Below are 23,763 nucleotides of genomic sequence, written 5' to 3'. Positions count from 1 at the left end.
ATAGAAATCTTGAACAGTTACTTCTTTGATCATTAACAGAGTGTACATTGACCTCCCCATTGCCCAAGTAGCGGTCAGAGAACTGCTCTGAACACTAACAGATACTAACAGGTTATATTTCCAGTCAGAGTTAAAGAAGTTAAGGACTGGCCTGTAGAAATGGCTTAATGGTTAAGGCACTTGCCTGCAAAGCCAAAGGACCCAGGTTCAATTCCCCAGGACCCACATAAGCCAGATGCACAAGATAGCACATGCATCTGGAGTTCAATAGTAATGGCTGGAAGCCCTGGTGCACCCATTCTCTCCCTCCCTCTCTCTCTCTCTCTCTCTCTCTCTCTCTCTCTCTCTCTCTCTCTCTCTCTCTCCCTCTCTCTCTCAAGGACATGGTTTCGAATGTCTTGATTATCTTACCTCATAATAAGTCCTGGGCCAAACTACTCAGAACCACCCAGGACACTGTTGTGGTGGGAGAGGCAGCAGGAAGCACTCATCAGTAGTTATGATCATCATAGAAATCTTCATTAGACTTTTGCTGACTCTTCATTTTCAACATAGTTCTAAATCCTCAAGCCCAAGAGTTATGTATTAGCAAGGGAGAGATACCTCTAAGATACGTGATTTTGGTTTGGTTTTTTATTTTTTATTTTCATTTTTGGTTTTCCAAGGCTTTCACTCTAGCTCAGGCTCTCCTGGAATTCACTATGTAGTCCCAGAGTGGCCTCAAACTCACAGCGATCCTCCTACCTCTGCCTCCCAAGTGCTGGGATTAAAGGCATGTGCCACCAAGCCCAGCTTGTTTTGATTTTAGATGTTCTGAGTGCTAGATTCCCAGCTGGTGGAGATTTGGGAATTAATGCCTCCTGGAGGGAGTGTATTGTTGGGGGCGGGCTTATGGGGATTATAGACAATTTCCCCATGCCAGTGTTTGGTGCTCTCCTGTTCCTATTGTCCACCTTATGTTGGTCAGGGGGTGATGTCCCTCCACCCTCTGCTCATACTGTCGTTTTCTCCGACATCGTGGGGCTTCCGCCTCAAGCCTGTAAGCCAAAATAGACCTCTTTTCCCCAAAAGCTGCTCTTGGTTGGGTGATTTCTACCAGCAATGTTAACCTGACTGTAACAGTAAAGTCGTACCAGGAGTGGGGTTGCTGCTAGACACCTGGGTGTGTGGCTTTGGCCTTTTGGAGCTGATTTTCAAGAGAAATGTGGGAAGATTTGAAACCTTGGCCTAAGAGATACCTTGCAGTGCTGTAAGTACAGCTTGATGGTCTATCCTGGTCAGAGCTGAAAGACCTGAAGGTAGTAAGAACTGTGGACTGTGAGGTTTGGTTTATGAGGGTGAGAAAGATTTTTGCTTGGCCTGGGCTAGCAGTTTGTGTGAGACTTGCTATTATGCCCGTGTCCTGAGAAGTTGTGCAGGGTTGCTTTGTGTAGAAATGAACTGGTATGAGCAAAGGGATATGGCACAGAAAGAAAAATCTTTGGGTGAACTGCTGCCTGTTCAGCTGCAATTGAGAGATTACAATCTTTGAGATTGGGCCAGCTAACCTGTACTGGGGCAACAAAAGAATGTAGACTCTTTTGAAGGGGCCTGAATGCTCAAGGAGTGTCCTTTTCTTCAAAGTCTGCTTTATTCCCACCCCCCACCCCCAGATTATCAAATTGGCACCCTACATGGTATTGTGAAGTGTAAGAAATGCTGGAAAAAGAGTCATTGAGTTTGCAACACGGTCTTGTGTTTTGGAAATGGCCATGGGCAGTGTGAAGCAGGTTTGCCGGATGCCTGCATAGAGACCCCATGGTGCCATGAGGATGAACCATGGATTGCAGTGGACACCAGTAGAGATGCCAGAGCCATGAAATGGCTGCTAAGGAGCTGCCAGCCCCGATGAAGTTTTCCAGGTCTGTGAGTAGCCTAGCTGGAGGAGCAGAATTGGAATGGCAGAGACTTGTTTCTGGTTAGAATTATCTGACGTGGAGATTTGTCACTGGATAGAACAGTTGGACTTGAAGCTATAGAGTTTGATGTTTGCTCTGGTTGTTTTAAATCTCGTATTTGGTTGAATATTTCTTTGCTATGTCCAATTCCATCTTTTGCAGTGTGAATGTTTATTCTGTGCCATTATGTGTATTGGGAAGGATTTTTTTTTGGTATTATGGATCAGTTATAAGATCTTGGATTATGGGGATATTTGAACATCATTAAGATTGATTAAAACTGGGCTGGAGAGATGGCTTAGCGGTTAAGCGCTTGCCTGTGAAGCCTAAGGACCCCGGTTCGAGGCTCGGTTCCCAGGTCCCACGTTAGCCAGATGCACAAGGGGGCGCACGCGTCTGGAGTTCGTTTGCAGAGGCTGGAAGCCCTGGCGCTCCCATTCTCTCTCTCTCCCTCTATCTGTCTTTCTCTCTGTGTCTGTCACTCTCAAATAAATAAACAAAGAAAAAAATTTAAAAAAAAAAAAAGATTGATTAAAACTATGGGGACTTTTAAAGATGGAATGAATGTATTGCATTTTACATCATGGATGGTTAACAGTTTATGGGGACACCTGAATCAAACCACCACACCACCATTATGGAGAAATCTACTAATGTACACTGGGCAAGACCCAACCCAGAGAAGACTGAAGAAAGAAAGAATGTAGATTCTTTTGAAAGGAAAAGGCCTGAAAGAAGTTTCTCTTTTCCAAGGTCTGCATACAGAGGCTGCTACAATTGTGCTCCAAAGCCATGCTTCATCTCAGTCTGACAACAGAACTAGGCAGCATTGTCTACATGGAACTGGTTTTAGAAGAATGAAGATAGGAGCTGGGTAGATGACCCAGCAGTTAAAGTGTTTGCTTACAAAGCCTGCCGGTCTGGGTTCAGTTCTCTGGTACCCATATAAAGTCAAATGCACAAAGTGGCACATGCATCTGGAGTTTGTTTACAGCAGTAAGAGAACTTGGAATGCCCATAGTCAGTCTCTCCTCCTTTCTTTCTCTCAAATGAATAAATAAAAATCTTTTTTAAGGAAGAAAAATGAAAGCTGCAAGATGTGGGAAGTCTTTTGATTATGTCACCATGGTTCCAGAGAGCCCCTGAGGCTACACAGTGTGAGTCAGGGTAAGAGTCCCTGCACAAAGGCCATGAGAGGCCACTGGGTGAAGCTGTGGAGATGAGCCATATGTCGTAATGGAGATCTCAGGATGTTATAGAGACACCAGGACCATGGGACGATGACCAAGTAAAGCTGCAGCTTCAGCCCACATTCCTGCCCCCCCCTCCCGAGAGAGGATACGGACATCACAACTGAAAAGGTGGAGTTAGCCAAGCCTTTTGAAGCCCTGACGATTTTACCATGAGTCTCAGATACTGGACATAGAGCTACAGAATTTGATGTTTGCCCTGCTGGCTTTCAGTCTTGGTTTGATCCAGTATTTCCTTGCCATGCCAGTATATGTTAGAAATATGTAACTTGTGTTTTGCTTTATGGGGCTCATCGTTAAAAGACTACCTTTAGTCTCAGATGCGACTTTGTACTTTTGGACAATGTTGGAAATAATAAAGACTATGGGAACTTTTAAAGTTGGACTGAATGCATTTTGTATCATAAGATGGCCATGATCCTGGGGCGGGGGGGAAGGAGGCAGGGTTGGAATGTGGTAGTTTGAATGTAAAATGGCTCCCATAGGCTCATTTGTTAGAATACTTAACCACCAGCCAACGGTACTATTCTGAAAGTTGGGGAACCCTTAGGAGGTAGAGCCTTTATGAAGGAAGTTTACCGTTCATGACAGAAATTTTAATATAGCTACGCAACTACCATCTTATCACCTCTCTCAAAATAAGATCAGGATAGCAAACAAGATTATAGAAGATTGTTTGCTGTTTGTTTTTCAAGGCAAAATAAGTGTCCCTCAATTTAAATTTATAGTTATTGAAAAAAAAAACCACAAAAAAGTCAGCATAAGAAAAAATAAATCAAGAATTATGTTGTAATTACATGAACTTATTCCTGGATCTTCTATTATATCCCATTGATCTATGTGTCTGTTTTATGTCCATACCATGCTGTTTTTATTGCTATGGCTCGTGTGGCATTTGAATGTGAAAGGCCGCCCGTAGCTTCATGTGTTTATGATTAAGCTTAGTGTTTGGTCTCTAGCAGCTGCTAGTTTAGAAAGTGAAGCTGTGCAGGAGAAGGCATGTCACTGGCAGGTCTCGAGGCACTATGTCTCCAGCGCCCCTTTGCTAGAGATAGCTCACTTAGACTACTTCCGCCCAGATAATGTGACAAAACGTGAGCCATCTTATTGCCATGCTTTCCCTGATGCCATGATGAACTTCCCTTGAAACTATAATTTTGAAATCAACCCTCTCCTCCCATGTGCCGCTTCTGGCTCAGTGTTTTATCCTATCAAAGAGACGGTAAGTGCTGCAGCTCTGTGGTATAACTTGAAATTAGGTCTGGAGATACCTCTAGCTATATTCTTTTTGTTGAGGACAGTTTTGTCTTGACTATGTAGTATCTTCTGTGCTTCCATATGAATTTTGATATTATTTTTTCTATTTCTGTGAAGAGTGCCCTGGAATTTTGATTGGAATTACATTGAATCTGTATTACTGCTTTTGGTAGTTAAGCCATTTTACACATTAATTCTTCCAATCCACAAGCAGAGGAGATCTTTCCATCTTCTGGTATCTTCCTCAATTTCTTTCTTCAGTGTTTTTTTAATTATTTATTTATTTGAGAGAGACAGAGAGAGAGAGAGAAAGAGGCAGATAGAGAGACAGAGAGAATGAGCTCACCAAGGCCTCCAGCCACTATAAACAAACTCCAGACACGTGCGCCCCCTTGTGCATCTCGCTAACATGGGTCCTGGGGAATTGAGCCTTGAACCGGGGTTCTTAGGCTTCCCAGGCAAGTGCTTAACCACTAAGCCATCTCTCTAGCCCTTCTTCAGTGTTTTAAAACATTCAGTGTTATAGTCTTTCATTGCTTTGGTTAGGGATGTTTCAAAGTATTTAATTTTTTGTGTATATTGTGAATGGGACTATTTTCCTAATTTTGTTCTAGGCATGTCATTGGTATATAAGAATGCTACTGATTTTTCTGTTAATTTTGTATCTTTCTACCTTGCTGAAAGTGTTTATTAGCTCTAGGAGTTTTCTGGTGGAGTCTTTAGGGTCTCCTGTATAAAATCATGGCATCTGCAAATAAGAATAATTGGACTTCTTCCTTTCTGATCTGTATCTCTTATTTTTTTTTCTTGTTGCTCAAGCTAAGACTTCAAGCACTATATTAAATGGCTTTGAAGAGAGTGAGCACCCTTATCTTGTTCTAGATCTTAGTAGAAATGCCATTAATTTTTTTCCATTTAGTGTGATGTTGACTGTAAGTTTGTTGTGGGGGGGCATGCATATATATATATAAATTCAGTTATGTGCCCTCTCTTCCTAATCTCTCCAGTGGTTTTATCATGAAGGGGTGTTGGATATTGTCAAAGGCCTTTTTTGGCATCTTTTGAAACAATCATGTGATTTCTTCCCTTGAGTCTATTTAATATATGATAACTTTTTAAATAAAAATTTATTTATGTGTTTGTGTGTGGGCATGTACACACCTGCCAGGGCCTCTTGCCACTGCAAAAAAAGAACACCAGACACATGGGCCAGTTTTTGCATCTGGCTTTACATGGTGGCTGGGGAATTGAATCTGGGCTGTCAGGCGTGGTAAGAAAGTATGTGTTAAACCATCCCTACATCTTTAGAATAAAACCTACTTTATAAAGGATCTTTTTGTTGTTGTTGTTGTGGTTTGTTTGTTTTTTGTTTTTTCTGAAGTAGGGTCTCACTCTAGCTCAGGCTGACCTGGAATTCACTCTGTAGTCTCAGGGTGGCCTTGAACTCACAGCAATCCTCCTGTCTCTACCTCCCAAGTGCTGGGATTAAAGTGCATGCCACCACACTCAGCAAGATGAACAATCTTTTTGATAGGTTCTTGAATTGTTTGCAAGCATTTTATTGAGACTTTTTTTTTTTTTTTTTTTTTTTGAGGTAGGGTCTCACTCTGGCTCAGGCTGACCTGGAATTCACTATGTAGTTTCAGGGTGGCTTCGAACTCTCAGCCATCCTCCTCTGCCTCCCAAGTGCTGGGATTAAAGGCATGCGCCACCATGCCCAGCTATTATTGAGAATTTTTGCATCTATGTTGATAAGAGATACTGATCTGTAGTTTTGTTTGTTTGTTTGTTTTTGTAGTATTTCTATCTGGTTATTTTATTACTGTACTGCTAGTTTGGCAGATGGAGTTAGGGAAGACTCCTTCCCTTTTGTTTTATGGAATAATTTGAGAAGCAGTGGTTTCAGTTCTTTAAAGCTATGATATAATAATGCAGAGAACTCATCTGGACCTGGAATGTTTTTACCTGGGAGATTTTTTTTATTTCATTTATTTGTTGTGTACACCACAACAAAGGCCTGGTGCGCCTTTGAATAAGCATCATGTCACTCTGCATCTGGCTTATGTAAGTGGCTTAGGAATTGAACCCAGGCTATGAGTTTTGTATGTAAGCACCTTGAACCACTGAGCCATCTTCTCTGCCCTTGAAAATTTTTTTGTACCATATAACTCTTGTTGCTTATTATAAATCTGGTTAAATTAGTTATCTCATCTCTTTAATTTTGGCAAGTTATGTTCATCTAGAAATTCATCCATTTATTTTAAATTTTCCAGTTTGGTGAAATGTGGTATTTTTGTGGGGTTTTTTTGTTGCTTTGATTTGTTTTGTTTTTCAAGGTGGGTTTATCTTTTCAAAGTACCAACTCTTTGTTTTAATTTTTTTTTTCCTTGTTTTTGCTTTCTGCCATGATCTCAATTACTTTTTCTTTTCCTGACCTTTTGGGCTTAGTTTGTTCTTTTTTTTTCAAGGCTTTCCAAGTTATTTATTTGAGGTGTCCCTGTTTTTGTAATACAGGCATTGATTGCTATCACCTTCCCTCTTAGGGCTGCCATCAATGTGACCCAGAGGTTTTGGCATGGTATACTTTAATTTTCATTCAGTTCTCAGAACATTTTTATTTCCCTATTGATTTCTTCAATGACCAATCCATTGTTTACTGTTTTTTTTTTTAATCTCCAAGAGTCTGTGTATTTGCTATATTTTTTATTGTTGTTAAATTTGTGGCTTTATTGCACTGTGCATTGCAGTCAGTTAAGATATAATGAATTATTTCCATTTTCCTAAATTTGTTAAGACTTGCTTTGTGTCCTATTATGTACTTTATTTTAGAGAAAGTACCATTGGATGCTGAGAAGAATGTATGTCCTATAGTGTTTGGATGAAATGTTCTGTCAATGTGCTAGGGTCATTTGATCTTTGGTATCATTTAACTCCAATGTTTCACTGCTTATTTTTGTCTAGATAACCTGCCTACTAGAGGCTACTACCTATTGAAGTTGCTGACTATTATTGTGTTGGGATTTATCTCTGAATTTATTTTTTTTTTCCACTTTTTTTTTTAAATCTGAGAGGTTGCGACAGGAACCATAAAACCCAGAGGCATTAAGTACATTGGATACTATTTGGCCCTTTGCATAGCAAAGTTAATGATCTCTGACAAAACAATCCAGTTCTTTCTTATGGTTTCTTTTGCAGCATGACTGTTGCAGTCCAGTTCACATTGCTGGTAGAAATCACCCAACCAAGAGCTGAATTTATATCTAGTAGAATTTGTTTACAAAATTAGGTGCTCCTGTGTTTGGTGTATGTATGTTTAGAACTGTAATGTTCTTGTGGTGGATTTTGCCTTGACCAGTATTAAGTTACCTTCTTTATCTCTTCTGATTAATTTTGGTTTGAAGTCTATTTTGTCAGATATTGGAATAGCAATACCTGTTTGTTCCCTGGTCCCATTCACCCTCAGGTAATATCTGGATTTAATTGTGAGGTATATTCCTTGAAGACAGCAAATGGATGGACTCTCTTTTCTGCTCTAGCCTGTTAAGTCTGTGTTATTTGACTGGGGAGTTGTGACCATTGATATTCAGAGTTATTATTGAACAGTGTGAGTTATTCCTTGTCATGTGGATGATGATGTGGTGTTTGGTTTTTTCGTTACCTTCATTTGCCTAACAACTGTTCTAGCATGTTTATTGGTGTTCCCTCCTGTAGCCTCTTGAATATATTTCTCCTTCTCTTCCATGTGAAGTATTCTTTTCAGTAATGAGGAACCAAACTTCAACCATCAGGCTTTGCAAACAAGCCTCTTTACCTACTGAGCCATCTCTCTAGCCCTGTGATAGATTCTCGGTATTCCTGAACACTCCACACATTCCTTCAGTGATAGACTTTGCTTCCTTGCTTGATTGCAAAATGTGAGGCCTTAGGACAAAATTAGTTGAAAGTATGACTTTAGGCCAGGTGTAGTGGCATATGCCCAGCACTTGGGAGGATTTCCATGAGTTCAAGGCCACCCTGAGACTATATAGTGACTTCCAGGTCAATCTGGGCTAGAGCAAGACCCTACCTTAAAAAAAAGAAAAAAGCATGACTCTAAAGAATTCCACTGTGTATTTAAATGTAAGTAATTCCTATTTATGATATAAATTACTGTAAAACATTTAGAGACCCATTATAAACTTTGAAGTTTGCTGTCTTTAAAATACATTAAGTTGACTTTAGTAAATATACTTAAACAGCAAAGCATGATGATTACACCTATAATTCCAGTACTCTAGAGGCTGAGGTAGGAGAATCATAGTGAGTTGAAGGCTAGAATGGGGTAGAGTGAGTTCCAGGTCAGTCTGAGCTTAAGAGTGAGACACTGCTTCAAGAAAAGGAAAAATGCAGGCAGGAGAGATGGCTTAACAGTTAAGGCACTTACCAGCAAAGCCAAAGGACCCAGATTTGATTCCTCAGTACCTACATAAGCCAGATGAACAAGGTGACACATGTATCTGGAGTTTGTTTGTAGTGGCTGGAGGCCCTGAGGTGCCCATTCTTTCTCTTTCTATTTGCTCTTTCTCTTTCTCTCTCTCTCTCTCATAAAATAAAATAAAATAAAATAAAATAAAATAAAATAAAATAAAATAAAATAAAATAAAAAAACTTCCAGTTAAGATGGTGTAGGAACCATGCCAAAGCAGCCTATGGGAGAAAAAGCCAAAAAAAAAAAAAAATACAGCAAAATACACTCTTTGGGCTGGAGAGATGGCTTAGTGGTTAAGCACTTGCCTGTGAAGCCTAAGGACCCCGGTTCGAGGCTCCATTCCCCAGGACCCACACAAGCCAGATGCACAAGGGGGCGCACGCGTCTGGAGTTCATTTGTAGCAGCTGTTCTAGCCGTGCCCATTCTCTCTCTATCTTCCTTTCTCTCTCTCCCTCTCTCTCTCTCTCCCTCTCTCTCTCTCTCTCTCTATCTGCCCTTGTCTCTCTCTGTTTCTCTCTCTCTCTGTCACTCTCAAATAAATAAATTAAAATAAACAAAAAATACTCTTCTACTAAAAAGTGAGGTATATAAGAAATTACCAACTGCAGCAGAGAAGTAGGAGAGATCCAGAGCATCTCAAGCCCACACAGGCAGGCAGAAGCAGCTTCAGCAATGGCAGCACCAGGTCCACGGGGCACAGCTGCCAGGCTCAAGTTGAGCCATAGGAAAAGCCAGGTGAGATAATTTTCCACTCACACCAGTGCTCCTCACAAACTCAAGAAATGTGAAGGTAGGACCGCAGCCACCAACAGAGGACCAGATCACAAGGTAGAGGATCACATGGACCAGTGGGAGAACTAGAGCCACAATCCACAGCCTCCCCTCCCTCACCACCAGCACAAGCACCAGCAAACACCAGAGATCTGGGGAAGGGAGATCACAGCACCCAGCACCGGCAACCAGAGCAGTGATCCAGTGACCCAGCCAGCCTACTTGAACCCACAGTGCACCAAAGACGAACCCAAGCAGGAGCACAACATAACTGAGACCAAAATCATCCCAAAAGGTAACTGGGATTACACCAGGTCAGTACCCACCAAATAAGCCTGGTATATAGATTTGAATTGGAAGTGCTAATTGCACCTTCCATATCAGGATAAATTATATGTTAAATCTGATGGATGGTCGGATTTGCCATTCTTAAATAAGCTATATTTTGGGCTTATTATTTGTTGCTTCCTGATTTATAGTGGATTTTTTTCCTCTTTTGTTGTTCACTACAGAAGGGTCTCACTTGGTGACAAGCTGACTTGGAACCCTCAACAGACCAGATATCTTAGCCTACTAGTTGACAGGATTAAGGGTGTGAGGCAACATACACCCTAAGGGATTGAGTCTTTGTTAGAGGATCTGGTTGTCATAATATCTACTCTTGTATTAATACTCTGTGCTGTTTTTCATTGAATGTGTACATTGTTTAGTGAAATTTTAGAATCTGCCTATATTTTGTTCCACGCAGCCTACTTGAATACTCTCATAGCAAACAAACCCAACATCTAGGGTCACTTTTGTAGATACTCTGAGACTCTTAAGAGCCATACCTAACGCATTAAGCTCCTACCCTGAAGATACATAACATCAGGTTGATACATCTAATAATACTGCAGCTAACTAGAAAATCCAAGCATTAAGTTAACCCAAGATGCAAAAATATATACATTATAACACAAGAAACACCAAAAATCAAGACAATATAAATCCACTAAAAAGTATTAATGCATCAGAAATGACCTCCAGTGAGAATGAATTAGAGGAAATGCCTGAGAAAGATTTTAAAAGAATGGTTATAAATATGGCCAAAGAAGTCAAAGAGTAAATCAAAGGAATGAAAGAGGAAATCAAACAAGACACAGGAAACCAATTTAATGAAACAAAGAGTTCAATATAAGACATAAATAAGGAAATAGAAATAATAAGGAAAAACCAGTCAGAATTACAAGCAATGAAGAGCACAGTCAATGAAATTAAAAAAAAAAAAAAACCTCTGTACAAAATCTCACCAGTAGAAGGGATGAAGGAGAGGACATAATATCTAAACTAGAAGATCAAGTGGCAGATCTAATACAGTTCAACAAAGAGAAAACTAATAGGAAAGTATGAATGGGAATTTCAGGATACTCAGGACACTATGAAAAGATCAAACATAAGAATTCAGGGTAGAGTAGAAGGAGAAGAATTTCACTCCAAAGGCATAGTAGGCATTTTCAACAAAATCATAAAAGGAAACTTCCCCAAAATTGGGAAAGAGATGCCAATGCAGATACAGGAATCCTTTAGAACATCAAACAGACAAAACCTAGAAAGAACCTCTCCTTGCCATATTATAATTAAACTACCCAAACATACAAACCAAAGAAAATATATTGAAAGCAGTTAGAGAGAAAAATCAAGTTACATACAAAGGCAAGCCCATCAGGATCACATCAGATTACTCAACACAAACTTTAAAAGCAAGAAGGGCTGGGCGTGGTGGTGCACACCTTTAATCCCAGGACTTGGGAGGCGGAGGTAGGAGGATTGCCATGAGTTCAAGGCCACCCTGAGACTACAGAGTTAATTCCAGGTCAGCCTGGACCAGAGTGAGACCCTACCTCAAAAAAAAAAAAAGCAAGAAGGGCTTCAGATAATGTATCCCAAGTTCTGAAAGAACAACTGCCAACCAAGATTACTATATCCTGCAGAGCTATCCATTCAAATAGATGGGAAATAAGGACATTCCTTAACAAAAGCAGGCCAAAGGAATATTTGAAGACAAAGCCAGCTCTACAGAAAATACTTGAAAGAATCCTCCTCCATGCTGAAGAGAAAGAAAAGTACACATATAAGGAACCTGGGGGAAAAAAAAAAAAAAAAAAACATGCTCAAATACTAGTTAATACAAGAGAGCAAAGGTAAAACTGGAAGAACTACAAAAAATGGCAAAAATAAATACACACCTTTGAACAATGTCTCTTTTTTTATGTCATGGCTTTTAATTGTACAATATTGTATAATTAAACACATTTTAAAGTTGAATATATTTTTTACAAAAAGTAATATTTTTTTTATTTTCACAATTTTTATTAACACTTTCCATAATTATAAATAATATCCCATGGTTATACCTCCCCCCACACACTTTCCGCTTTGAAATTCCATTCTTCATCATATTATACATAATATCTCTTACTATCCTAACCAAAATACATAGGTTTGAAGACTGGGTTAAGCAGGAAGATTCTTCAGTTTGTTGCCTCCAAGAAACTCACCTTTCTGCAAAGGATGGAGACCATATCAGGGTTAAAGGTTGGAAAATGGTGTTTCAAGCAAATGGGCCTAGAAAACAAGCAGGGGTTGCTATCCTATTATCTGACAAGGTAGACTTCAGTCCAACATTTGGAAACATAAGGAAGGTCACTTTATATTGATTAAGGGCACACTCCAACAGGAGGACATTACAATCCTAAACATATATGCACCTAACATGGGAGCTCCCAATTTCATCACACAAATGCTACTTGAACTAAAGTCACAGTGGTAATGGGGGAATTCAACACCCCACTTTCATCAATTGACAGGTCATCCTGGCAAAAAATAAACAGAGAGGCATCTGTATTAAATGAGGTCATAGAAGAAATGGACCTAACAGATATATACAGGACATTTCATCCAAATGCTACGGAATACACATTCTTTTCAGCAGCACAGGGAACATTCTCTAAAATAGACCATATATTAGGACACAAAGCAAATCTTAACAAATTCAGGAAAATTGAAATAATTCCTTGTATTCTATCTGACCACAATGGAACCAAACTACAAATCAATAGCAAGAAAGGCTATAGAGCATACAGAAAATCATGGAAACTAAACAATACACTACTAAATGATAAATGGGTCAATGAAGAAATCAAGAAGGAAATCACAAAATTCATAGGCAAATGATAATGAGAACACAACAAACCAAAACCTTTGGGACAAAATGAAGGTAGTCCTAAGAGGGAAGTTTATAGCTTTGAGTGCCTATATTAAGAAATTGGAAAGGTCTCAAGTGAACGACCTAATGCTTCACCTTAAAACCTTGGGAACAGAAGAACAAGGCAAACCAAAAATCAGTAGACAGGAAGAAATAATAAAGATTAGGGCAGAAATTAATGAAATAGAAACCAAAGAAAACAATCCAAAGAATCAATGAAACAAAGAGTTGGTTCTTTGAAAGGATAAAAAGAAAAAGAAAAATACTGTGGCAACCAGTCTTGCTAGTTTGCAGAAATTCCCACATAAAAGTATGTAAAATTGGATGGGCATGGTGGCGCATGCCTTTAATCCCAGTACTCAGGAGGCAGAGGTAGGAGGATCGCAGTAAGGTTGAGGCCACCTGAGACTACATAGTGAATTCCAGGTCAGCCTGGGCTAGAGTGAGACACTACCTTGAAAAAAAAAAAAAAAGAAAGAAAAAAGAAAAGACAAAGTATGTAAAATTGGTGTGTTGTAGTGTGAAATAACACAGATATATAAAAAATATAATTTCTATCATTTTTATTTATTTATTTGAGAGCAACAGATACTAAGAGAAAGGCAGAGAGAGAAGAAGAGAGAATGGGTGTGCCAGGGCCTCCAGCCACTGCAAACGAACTCCAGACACGTGCGCCCCCTTGTGCATCAGGCTAATGTGGGTCCTGGGGAATCAAGCCTCGAACTAGGGTCTTTAGGCTTCACAGGCAAGCGCTTAACCACTAAACCATCTCTCCAGCCCAGTTTCTATCATTTTTTAAGAACGTAACTACAATCTTTAAGAAAGCTTGCTGAGGCAGGCATAGTGGCACATGCCTTTAATCCCAGCACTCCAGAGGTAGAGGTAGGAGGTTTACTGTGAGTTCCAGGCCAGCCTAAGACTACATAGTAAATTTCAGGTACGCCTGGACTAGAGCAAAACCCTACCTCAAAAAAAAAAAACAAAAAAGAAAGGAAGGAAGGAAGCAAGCAAGATAGTTCTTGCTGAGTTCTTTTGCTTCTTTCTAACATGTGATGTCTATAATAATTGCGGACGTTTTATTCCTTGTTTCTGTCTTACTTTTAAACCTGGGAACACTTAATTTTCCTTCTTACCTATTGATGACAAGTGTTCCCTCTTGAATTTCTTTGGGAAGAAAGTAAATCTGGGGGCTAGAGATGGCTTAGTGGTTGAAGGTGCTTGCTGGCAAAGCCTGATGGTCCAAGTTCAATTTCTCAATGCCCATATAAAGCCAGATGTATGGAGTAATTGACACATGTGTCTGAAGTTCATTTGCAGTGGCAAGAGGCCCTGGCATGCACATGCACATCCTTTCTGTCTGCCTCTTTCTTTCTCTGAAATAAATAATAAAAATATTAGAAAAAAGAAGCCGGGAGTGGTGGCACATGCCTTTAATCCCAGCATTCAGGAGGCAGAGATAGGAGGATCGCCATGAGTTTGCCACCCTGAGACTACACAGTGAATTCCAGGTCAACCTGAGCTAGAGTGAGACCCTACCTTGAAAAAGAGAGAGAGAAAGAAAGAAAGGAAGGAAGAAAGAAGGAAGGAAGAGAGGGAGGGAGGGAGGGAGGAAGGAAGGAAGGAAGGAAGGAAGGAAGGAAGGAAGGAAGGAAGGAAGGAAAGAAGGAAGGAAGGAAGGAAGGAAGGAAGGAAAATCTGATGGGCTATTTATTTTAAACAGCCTAAATAAAATTGAAAGTGCTGCTATATAATTCATACCTTGTATTACAGTTGATATCATGAGAGAGAAGAGCCAAATTATACTTTAAATAAAGGCAACTTTTTATAAGTAGTATAATGCCATCTGTCTATATTCAGTAGCAATTGGATTGTCATTGAAGTTTTAATATGTTTATAATTTTTTCAACAATAAATTTAATTTTGCATTTTCTGAAAGTATCTGACATTGTGGGATATCAATTAAAACATTGAACACTGAGCTGAAGGAATGGCTTAGCAGGTAAGGCATTTGCCTGCAAAGCCAAAGGACCTCTGTTCGATTCCCTAGGACCCACATAAGCCAGATGCACAATGTAGTGCATGTGTTTGGAGTTCGTTTGCAGTGGCTAGAGGTCCTGATGTGCCCATTCTCTCTCTCCCTCTTTCTCTTTCTTGCAAATAAATAAGTAAATAAAATTTTAAAATTTTAAATTTTAAAATTGGACACTTTGTCACTTTGTTCATATGGTTAAAATAATGCTGCTCTCACTTTTGGTAGAGAATCTTCTCTTTTCAGATGGCAGTGACCTTGGGATGACTCAGAAGGCATCATGGTGCTGGAAAGAAGTAAACAGAGTACTCAGTACTGCAATATCTCTGTTACACCTTCCAAGGCTCAGGGTCTATTGCGGAAGAGGTGGCGGAAAGAATGTAAGAGCCAAAGGAAGGGTAGGACTCCTTATAACGTGCGCCCCCAGTCACAAAATGGCCTGGATATCCATGACCTCACAGTGCCTGACACTACATACACAAGACCATCATAAGAGGAGGAAAAGATCATGAGAGCAAAATAAGAGTGACTGATTGAGAGGGGGAGGGGACATGATCGAGAATGGAGTTTCAAAGGGGAAAGTGGGGGAAGGGAGGATATTACCATGGCATAATTTTTATAATCATGGAAGTTGTTAATAATAAAAAAATTGAAGGAAAAAAAACATAAAGAGGTCTGAGGATGTGAAGACCATGTTTAAACCCTGAAAAGATAAAAATAAACAAAAAAAATTTTAAAAACTAACCAAAAATATTGAACGCTTTGTCACAAGGTAACAACTTGTCGTCACATAAGACCCAATTCAGAGTCCACTCAAATAGATTTTCCAAATGCAATATAAGCTACCTACAAAAGAGAGGAAATAAATAAATGTATTCTAATAGACAAAAGAAAACTTGATTACAGCAAGGAACTTTTCTCATCCTAAGGAAAATTAAGCTCTACACTCCACTAATCTACTTTTTTTTTTAATTATTTATTTATTTATTTGAGAGCGACAGATACAGAGAGAAAGACAGATAGAGGGATAGAGAGAGAATGGGCGCGCCAGGGCTTCCAGCCTCTGCAATCAAACTCCAGACGCGTGCGCCCCCTTGTGCATCTGGCTAACGTGGGACCTGGGGAACCGAGCCTCGAACCGGGGTCCTTAGGCTTCACAGGCAAGCGCTTAACTGCTAAGCCATCTCTCCAGCCCTAATCTACTTTTTAAATGTTCAGCTTTGTCTGTAGTGGGTAAAGTATGGTACCCCCTGAGGCTAGGAAGAGTAAATAATACTGTCAAAGGAAATGTTAAGTAGCTCCTTGGAAGCTTTCAAAGATGATTTAAAAATAATAGAAGGCATTTCAAAAGAATTTTAACCTTTTCCATGATGGACTGTGACTAGTAGCCTTTTAATAACCTTTATATGTTTTAGAAATTTACAATATTAGTTGTTGAATGCCCAGTATGTTAGACAACATACAGAAGAATCTCCTGATACAGACAGCTACATCACAGAAGTTTATTGAAGTTGAACCTCACTCCACCCAAATGCGTGGGTACCAGAGTTAGTAGGTAGACCAATTCTGTGTTAAGAAGAATGTTCAGTTATCAAAGAGATGATCTAATTATTTGCAGTAATTCCACTCAAGGCATTCCTGGACTTTTCAGGAAGTTGGAGCAACATTAAAGCATAGTTTGATCCACCAACTGTAATTCACGAGGGGTCTTGTCACTCACTGTACTTTTGTTTTGTTTTTAGTTCTGAGCAAGACAAAGAAGAATGGATCAAGGTAACCCTGACTTCTACTTTTATTTTTGGTTTTGTGGAACCTCTGTTCTTATAGAAATGTACACACACTGTTCTGTTTTATTATACATAGTCTCAGAACAAGTCCATTTAATTTTATATATATATTTTTGTTGTTGTTGTTCATTTTATTTATTTGAGAGTGACAGACAGAGAGAAAGACAGATAGAGGGAGAGAGAGAGAATGGGCGAGCCAGGGCTTCCAGCCTCTGCAAACGAACTCCAGACGCATGCGCCCCCTTGTGCATCTGGCTAACATGGGACCTGGGGAACCGAGCCTCGAACCGGGGTCCTTAGGCTTCACAGGCAAGCGCTTAACCACTAAGCCATCTCTCCAGCCCCCATTTAATTTTAAAGATGACTCCCATTATAAATATTTAATAAAGTATATGTGTCATATATTTATAATACATTCTGCTTTGGATTTCTTTTCTCTTTCAGGCCCTTCAGGAGACTATAGACGCCTTTCATCAAAGGCATGAAACCTTTAGAAATGCAATTGCCAAGGATAATGACATTCACTTAGAAGTTTCAGTAAGTTGCATTAAGTTCTGTTTTTGTTTTTGTTTTTTTTTTCCATGTATTGTTTCACTGTAGCCCAGGCTGATCTGGAATTCACTGTGTAGTCTCAGGGTGGCCTCAAACTCACAACAATCCTAGCTCTGCCTCTGGAGTGCTGGGATTAAAGACATGTGCCACCACATGGACTTAAATTCTTAACTTTAAGATCTTTTATCTCTTTGTAGTTGTAAAAGTAGTGTATAATGTTGTCACTAACCAGCCTTTTCCCTTGCAATATCAAAAGTGGCTATTTTTAAGATATGATTCCTTCTTAGATGTATATAATAGCACCTTGAAGTACTTTGAAACTTTGTCTTTTTTCCCTGAATCTTGAATTTCAGAACAGGGCTCAAATAGGATTATTAAAACTGCTTTTGAAGGGCGTGGTGGGGCACACCTTTAATCCCAGCACTTGGGAGGCAGAGGTAGGCAGTTTGAGGCCTGGGTCTGTAGAGTGAATTCCAGATCAGTTTGGTCTATGGAGAGACCCTATCAAGAAAAAGCCAAAAGGGGGAGAAAGAGAAAAGGATGTGGAGAAGCTTTTAAGAGGAAATAATAAGGGTAATTTGGGGCCGGAAAGATGGCTCAGCGATCACTGCATTTACCTGAAAAGCCTAATGACCTGGGTATGATTCACCAGTACCCACATAAAGCTAGATACACAAAATGACACATGCACACGCACATCTGGAGTTTGTTTGCAGTGGCTAGAGGCCCTGTTGTGCCCATTCTCTCCCTCCCTTTATCTATCTTTCTATCTGTCTTGTCTGTCTGTCTATGTATCTTTCCTTTCTCTATCTCAAATAAGTCAATTAAAAAGTTAAAAATAAATACAAAATTTTTTAAAAAGGAATATTAAGGGCTTTTTCCTATTAAAATCATTTCTCTTTCCCTTTTAGACTGCTGAGCTGGGAAAAAGAGCCCCAAGATGGATCCGAGATAATGAAGTGACAATGTGTATGAAATGCAAAGAATCTTTCAATGCGCTGACAAGAAGGCGGCACCATTGTCGAGCATGTGGACATGTAAGTGAGATTCCTTAGTAAGGTTGCTAGTAATATATAAGGGTGCTCCTTGGAAAAGAACAAAGAAATTAACAGTCACTTGATCAATAAGCCTATTTTGGAGCCAGTTACATGCAAAATACCCTGTTGGGCCATTGGAAAAAAAAAAATTCAGTGGACAAAATAACCCTTGGCTTCATGAAGTTTACACTGAAATTGAGAAAATGAACAAGAATTGTAAATTTTGAAGGGAATAAGAAAGCAACCAGGAAATTAAAATGGAGAGTTTTAGTAATAAGAGAAGATGTGGAACCAATTGTAATTAGAAAAAAAGAAGGCATGTGTTAGGAGTTGATAAATATTCTGGTGGCTAAGAGGTGAGAAAGAGGTCATTCTAGAAAGGGGGTCAGGTGGAGGTGTACACATAGTGAGCGTCTGTGCCAAGTAAGACAGAGCTTGTTCCCTCTGTGAGATTGCCTGGTAAGCAGAATATTCAAGGACCATCTCTTGTCATGTTTATGCCTGTAAAGGAAACAGACAGCTAAATAATCACACAAGTATATAATTAAAAACTAATCAGTGATGTGACTAAAAGGCAACTTTAGTAGCAGAGTTATAAGGGTCAGGGTTTGGCCTAGAAGTTGGAAGAGCCTTCTTCCAGGAAGAAGGAAACTTGGAACTTCTTCCCAGAATAGGAAGAGGATGTGGTACTTCTAGGGATATAGAAAGCCAGTGTCATTGAAGACTCAGAGGAAGAAGAAGAAGAAATGCTAATTAAACAGTACTTTATAGACTACAATTAACAATTTATTCTTTAACCAAGAGCAAAGAAAAGACCAAAGCATTTTTAGCAAGAAAAGGATCAGACTCATGTCTTAAAGAGTGCATCTGGCCGCTGGTTGGGAAATATCTTGTGGAGCATTAGTGTAAAGGCCTGGAAGATGCTAAGAATGCTACAGGAACCAGTCAGGTAGCTATAAAAGAGTTAAAGCGAGTGCTGAGAGCTTAGACTTGAGTGTTCATACAGTAAGTTAAAGAAATACTGAGCAGGTAAAGTGGGAAGAAAGTAATGTGGTAATCTGTGGCAGTGGGTAGATAGGCATTGAAAATGACTTGCATGATTCCAGTTGGCTACGACTATTTAGATGGCTGTAGCAGTTTACGTGAGAGGCAAGACTGAGAGGGGAACAGGTTGAGAAGGATGGGCTGATACATCTAGGGTAGGTGATATCTTTAGATGCCAAAAGGGATGAGCAGGCATACACACACACACACACACAAAATATATATATTTTTTGAGATGTTCTTAGTCTAATAAAAATCTGCCTATTTATATTGAACTTTTTTTGTTTTTTGATAGCTTTATTACTGCCTAATCCTTATTGCCCCTTAAATATCATTTAAATATATTATTTAAATTCAAGGTGGTTTGTTGGAAGTGTTCTGACTACAAAGCTCAACTTGAGTATGATGGTGGAAAACTGAGCAAAGTTTGTAAAGACTGTTTTCAAATAATAAGTGGATTCACAGACAATGAAGAAAAGAAAAGGAAAGGAATTTTAGAGGTATGAAATATTAAATATTGGGTTTCTTTAGGTATTTTTAGACAACATAGAATCTCTTCACCATAAGGAATGCAAATGTATTCTCCTTTTCTTAGCATTTAGCATTTTTCTTAGCATTAGTATTATTTTAAAACTTAGTATGGGGCTGGAGAGATGGCTTAGTGGTTGAGCGCTTGCCTGTGAAGCCTAAGGACCCCGGTTCGAGGATGGATTCCCCAGGACCCATGTTAGTCAGATGCACAAGGGAGCGCATGCATCTGGAGTTCATTTGCAGTGGCTGGAGGCCCTGGTGTGCCCATAAAATAAATAAATAAATAATTAGATAAATAAATAAATAAATAAATAAATAAAACTTAGTATGTAGAATCACACTGAGCAAAGATTATATTTTTATTTTATTTAGTTAACTTTGGGGATTCTGGTTGCTTATATAGGAAGGTGTAATGGTTAGTTTTGTTGTAGAAGCCATAGCCAAATATTAGTGTATTGATTGGCATCTCTTATGTGCCCAAATTGTGCTATCTTTTCTTTTTGGGAAATCTTTTCTTTCAATTTCATCATATTGGCTTTGAAAACCACTGAATGAAAAGTTTCAAATTTAGATTAAAGATTTATTATCTGACATACCTATACAGTATTTTTGGTTTGGCCTCTTGGCCTGCAAAAATACATTCTCTGAGCCTTTTCTAGAAGTTTTAACTACTATTCTAGAGCATACCAGTTCATGTCCCACTTATGGACTGGAGACACAAATTAACAGGTACACTTCAGCTTTCACATTAAAATAGGCAGTTGATGATCTGGAGAGATGGCTTAGTGGTTAAGGCACTTGTCTACAAAGCAAAAGGACCCAGGTTCGATTCCCCAGGACCCATGTAAGCCAGATGCACAAGGTGGTTCATGCATCTGGAGTTTGTTTGCAGTGGCTGAAGGCTCTGAAGCATCAATTCTCTCTCTCTCAAATAAAATAAATTAATTAATTAAGAATAAGCAGTTGGTTATGGTTATATAACACACACACACATATGTATATATTTATATATAAAATAGCCACTGACAGTAGTCTCAATTATTCTTAAAGTACTTCCCAAGTAAGTTTGATATTTTAAAGTAAGTTTGTAACAGGGTTTGGGGGGTTTCAAAGAATTGAAATAAAGATTGAAAAGGATACTTAATAAATCATTACATATATTCAGGAATATATAAGGGAGAAGGAGAGTCTGTGAACCAAGGAAGAGAAAATGGATACACCCACATGGTCTGAGAGCCCATGTGGGAAGTGAGCCAGGGTCTGAACCATGAAAAGGGATTTAGAAAAGAAATCTTCTCTAAAGAAATCTGCCATGTGGTGGGCAGCAGAAGGTGGAATGCCCATGTGGAAGTAGGGGAGGTTGCCAGGACCTGGAAATTCAGAAGAGATGAACAGCCAGCAAAAAGAGAGACCTGCCCACCTGGTATGCATCTACTTATAACTTTATTGTGATGGTTCTTACTTTTGGCCTCAAGTGAGACAGGTGTAGGCTAGGAGCTGGCTCAAAAAGAGGCTAGCCATGATGCCAAGTTTTGGGGCTGAGATTAACCAGCCACAATGCCAGGATCAGATTGAAGTTATAGGAAAGGTGAACTCCCTCCCAAAAGGGGTTCACTTTATTTATGGAAAACAGATCTAAGTAATTCAGTTAAGAGATAAGGAAAGGAGAGATCCTTCTCTGATCTCTAATAAAGTTGAGATTTCAAGGACAGACTTAAGAACATTTCTGCTTTTTATATTCAGGCCGGGTCACCCTAAACTACCTAACAAAGCTACCTGACTCCCTCTAAAGCTCAGACTACTTGCATAGGAACTCTTGTGTAACTTGTATCTGAAATGGATTTCATGTCCAAAGATGGTGACATAATATGGAGTAATGTATGCAGTAATGCCTTTGTGGAAATAAATTCAGGGGGCCTAGAAATAGGATTAAAGTTCTTTGCATCCAAAATTGAGAATTTCTAAGGTCAATAACTACTTAGTGAGCATTTATAAGTAAATATGCAAAGGGCATTCTTTTAATTGAAAAGAGACCATAAACTTCTATGGCAAGGTGTAGTGGTTCACATCTTCAATCCCAGAAGTTGGGGACTGAGGTAGGAGGATTGCCATGAGTTTGAGGTCACCCTGAGACTACATAGTGAATTCCAGGTCAGCCTGGGCTAGAGTGAGACCCTACCTCGAAACAACCCCCCCCACACAAAAAAAAAAAAAACCTTGAAGGTCCATTTAAAGTTAAAGTGTAGCTGCCTTCTCATTGCTGGGTAAAACACCCAACAGCAGCTCATGGAAAGAGTTTGTTTCCATTTACAGTTTTGAGGGGAAGTTTCATCATGGCAGGAAAGCAGAGCAAGAGCAAAAAGCCAGGGAGGTAGTGGGGAGAGCTGGCTGGCAATCAGGGCTAGACTGTAAAGCCCCAAAGCCAAATGCACATCGTGGCACATGCATCTGGAGTTCGTTTGGACCAGCAAGAGACCCTGGAGCACCCTCCCTCACCCCCGTGTATTGCTATCTCTATCTCTGTATCCCTGCTTACAAATTTTTTTTTATTTTTTTATTTTTTTGGTTTTTTAAGGTAGGGTCTCTTTCTGGCCCAGGCTGACCTAGAATTCACTATGTAGTCTCAGGGTGGCCTTAAACTCACCATGATCCTCCTGCCTCTGCATCACGAGTGCTGGGATTAAAAGCATGCGCCACCACGCCCAGCTTTTTACAAATAAATTTTTAAAAATTAAAAAAACAATAACTGTAAGTGAGCTATAAATAAAAATAAGTACCCTTGTGTTGTGTTACTTCTCTGTCTGTTTTGTTGTGTTTATTGTTTCTCTCCATTTCTAGATCGAATCAGCAGAAGTCTCAGGAAACAGTGAAGTCTGCAGCTTTCTTCAGTACATGGAAAAGTCAAAACCTTGGCAGAAAGCATGGTGTGTGATCCCCAAGCAGGATCCCCTTGTCCTGTATATGTATGGTGCCCCCCAGGTAAGTAAGCCACATGTGTTTGAAGGGGCAGATGCCCCTATGGGTAGAGGGAGGTGTGCGGACATGGACTCGGAATCCTTCCTTTGGTCCACAGCAGAACAAGAGAGCTCATGTCTCACTGACAGAAAGATAAGGAGCTAGAGTCAGTTGCTATTTAAGCAGATCAGCTCATTTTGTAGCTGTGTTTTTATTCACCTGGTCAATCATGTCCCCTTTGTGCCTCCCATTCCTAGTAGTAGATTTGAGAAAATGTAAGCTGAATTAGTAGGAAGTATAAGTAGGTGAAGCAAAGAAAGAAGCAAGAGAGGAGAGTGAGCCTTTTTTTGCTGATAGAAAACATTAAGATTTGAGGAGGGACTGAAGAGATGGTTCAGTAGTTAAATGTGATTCCTTGCAAAGCCTGCCAGCCTAGGTTCGGTTCCCCAATTCCTACATAAAGCCATACGCACGAAATGGAGTGTCGTGAAGTTCATTTGCAGCAGCAGGAAACCCTGGGCACACCCATTCTCTCCTTTTCTCTCAAATAAAATGCAATATTTTTTAAAAGATTGGGGTAGGGGGCAGTATTGTGTTTACTGCTCAATGTTTGTATGCCTAAATAGACAGTAGCTTGAGGGGAAATTTTAATTGATCTTGGGTTAGTATCAACCACTAACAGGCTTTTGTGAACCATATACACACCTAAGCTAGCTCCCTGGGGCCAACTGATATGTAGATTTGGCTTGTATGACCTTTTATATATTTTTTTCAGAGTAGGGTCTCACTCTAGCCCAAGCTGACCTGAGATTCAATATGTAGTCTAGCCTCGAGATCACAGTGATCCTCCTACCTCTGCCACCCAAGTTCTGGGATTAATGCCCGGCAAGATTTGGCTTC

At 39.6% G+C, this 23,763-nt stretch overlaps 1 protein-coding gene across 3 annotated transcripts in view; it reads left to right on the top strand.

The window, feature by feature from the left end:
- The window catches only part of Fgd4 (FYVE, RhoGEF and PH domain containing 4), a 231,056-nt gene that overhangs the window by 205,087 nt on the left and 2,206 nt on the right, over nt 1–23,763 (top strand). For all 3 annotated transcript variants that reach the window (XM_045151259.1, XM_045151258.1, XM_004663222.3), the window contains 5 exons: nt 16,700–16,730; nt 17,189–17,281; nt 18,208–18,333; nt 19,737–19,877; nt 22,747–22,887. In XM_045151259.1, the coding sequence (XP_045007194.1) occupies nt 16,700–16,730; nt 17,189–17,281; nt 18,208–18,333; nt 19,737–19,877; nt 22,747–22,887 (532 nt within the window). The remainder of the gene's footprint in view (nt 1–16,699; nt 16,731–17,188; nt 17,282–18,207; nt 18,334–19,736; nt 19,878–22,746; nt 22,888–23,763) is intronic.

This window comes from Jaculus jaculus, chromosome 5 (assembly GCF_020740685.1).
Source record: "Jaculus jaculus isolate mJacJac1 chromosome 5, mJacJac1.mat.Y.cur, whole genome shotgun sequence".
NCBI classification, from domain to species: domain Eukaryota; kingdom Metazoa; phylum Chordata; class Mammalia; order Rodentia; family Dipodidae; genus Jaculus; species Jaculus jaculus.
Note: the sequence above shows the minus strand (reverse complement) of the source record. Positions and strands in the feature narration are given on the sequence as shown.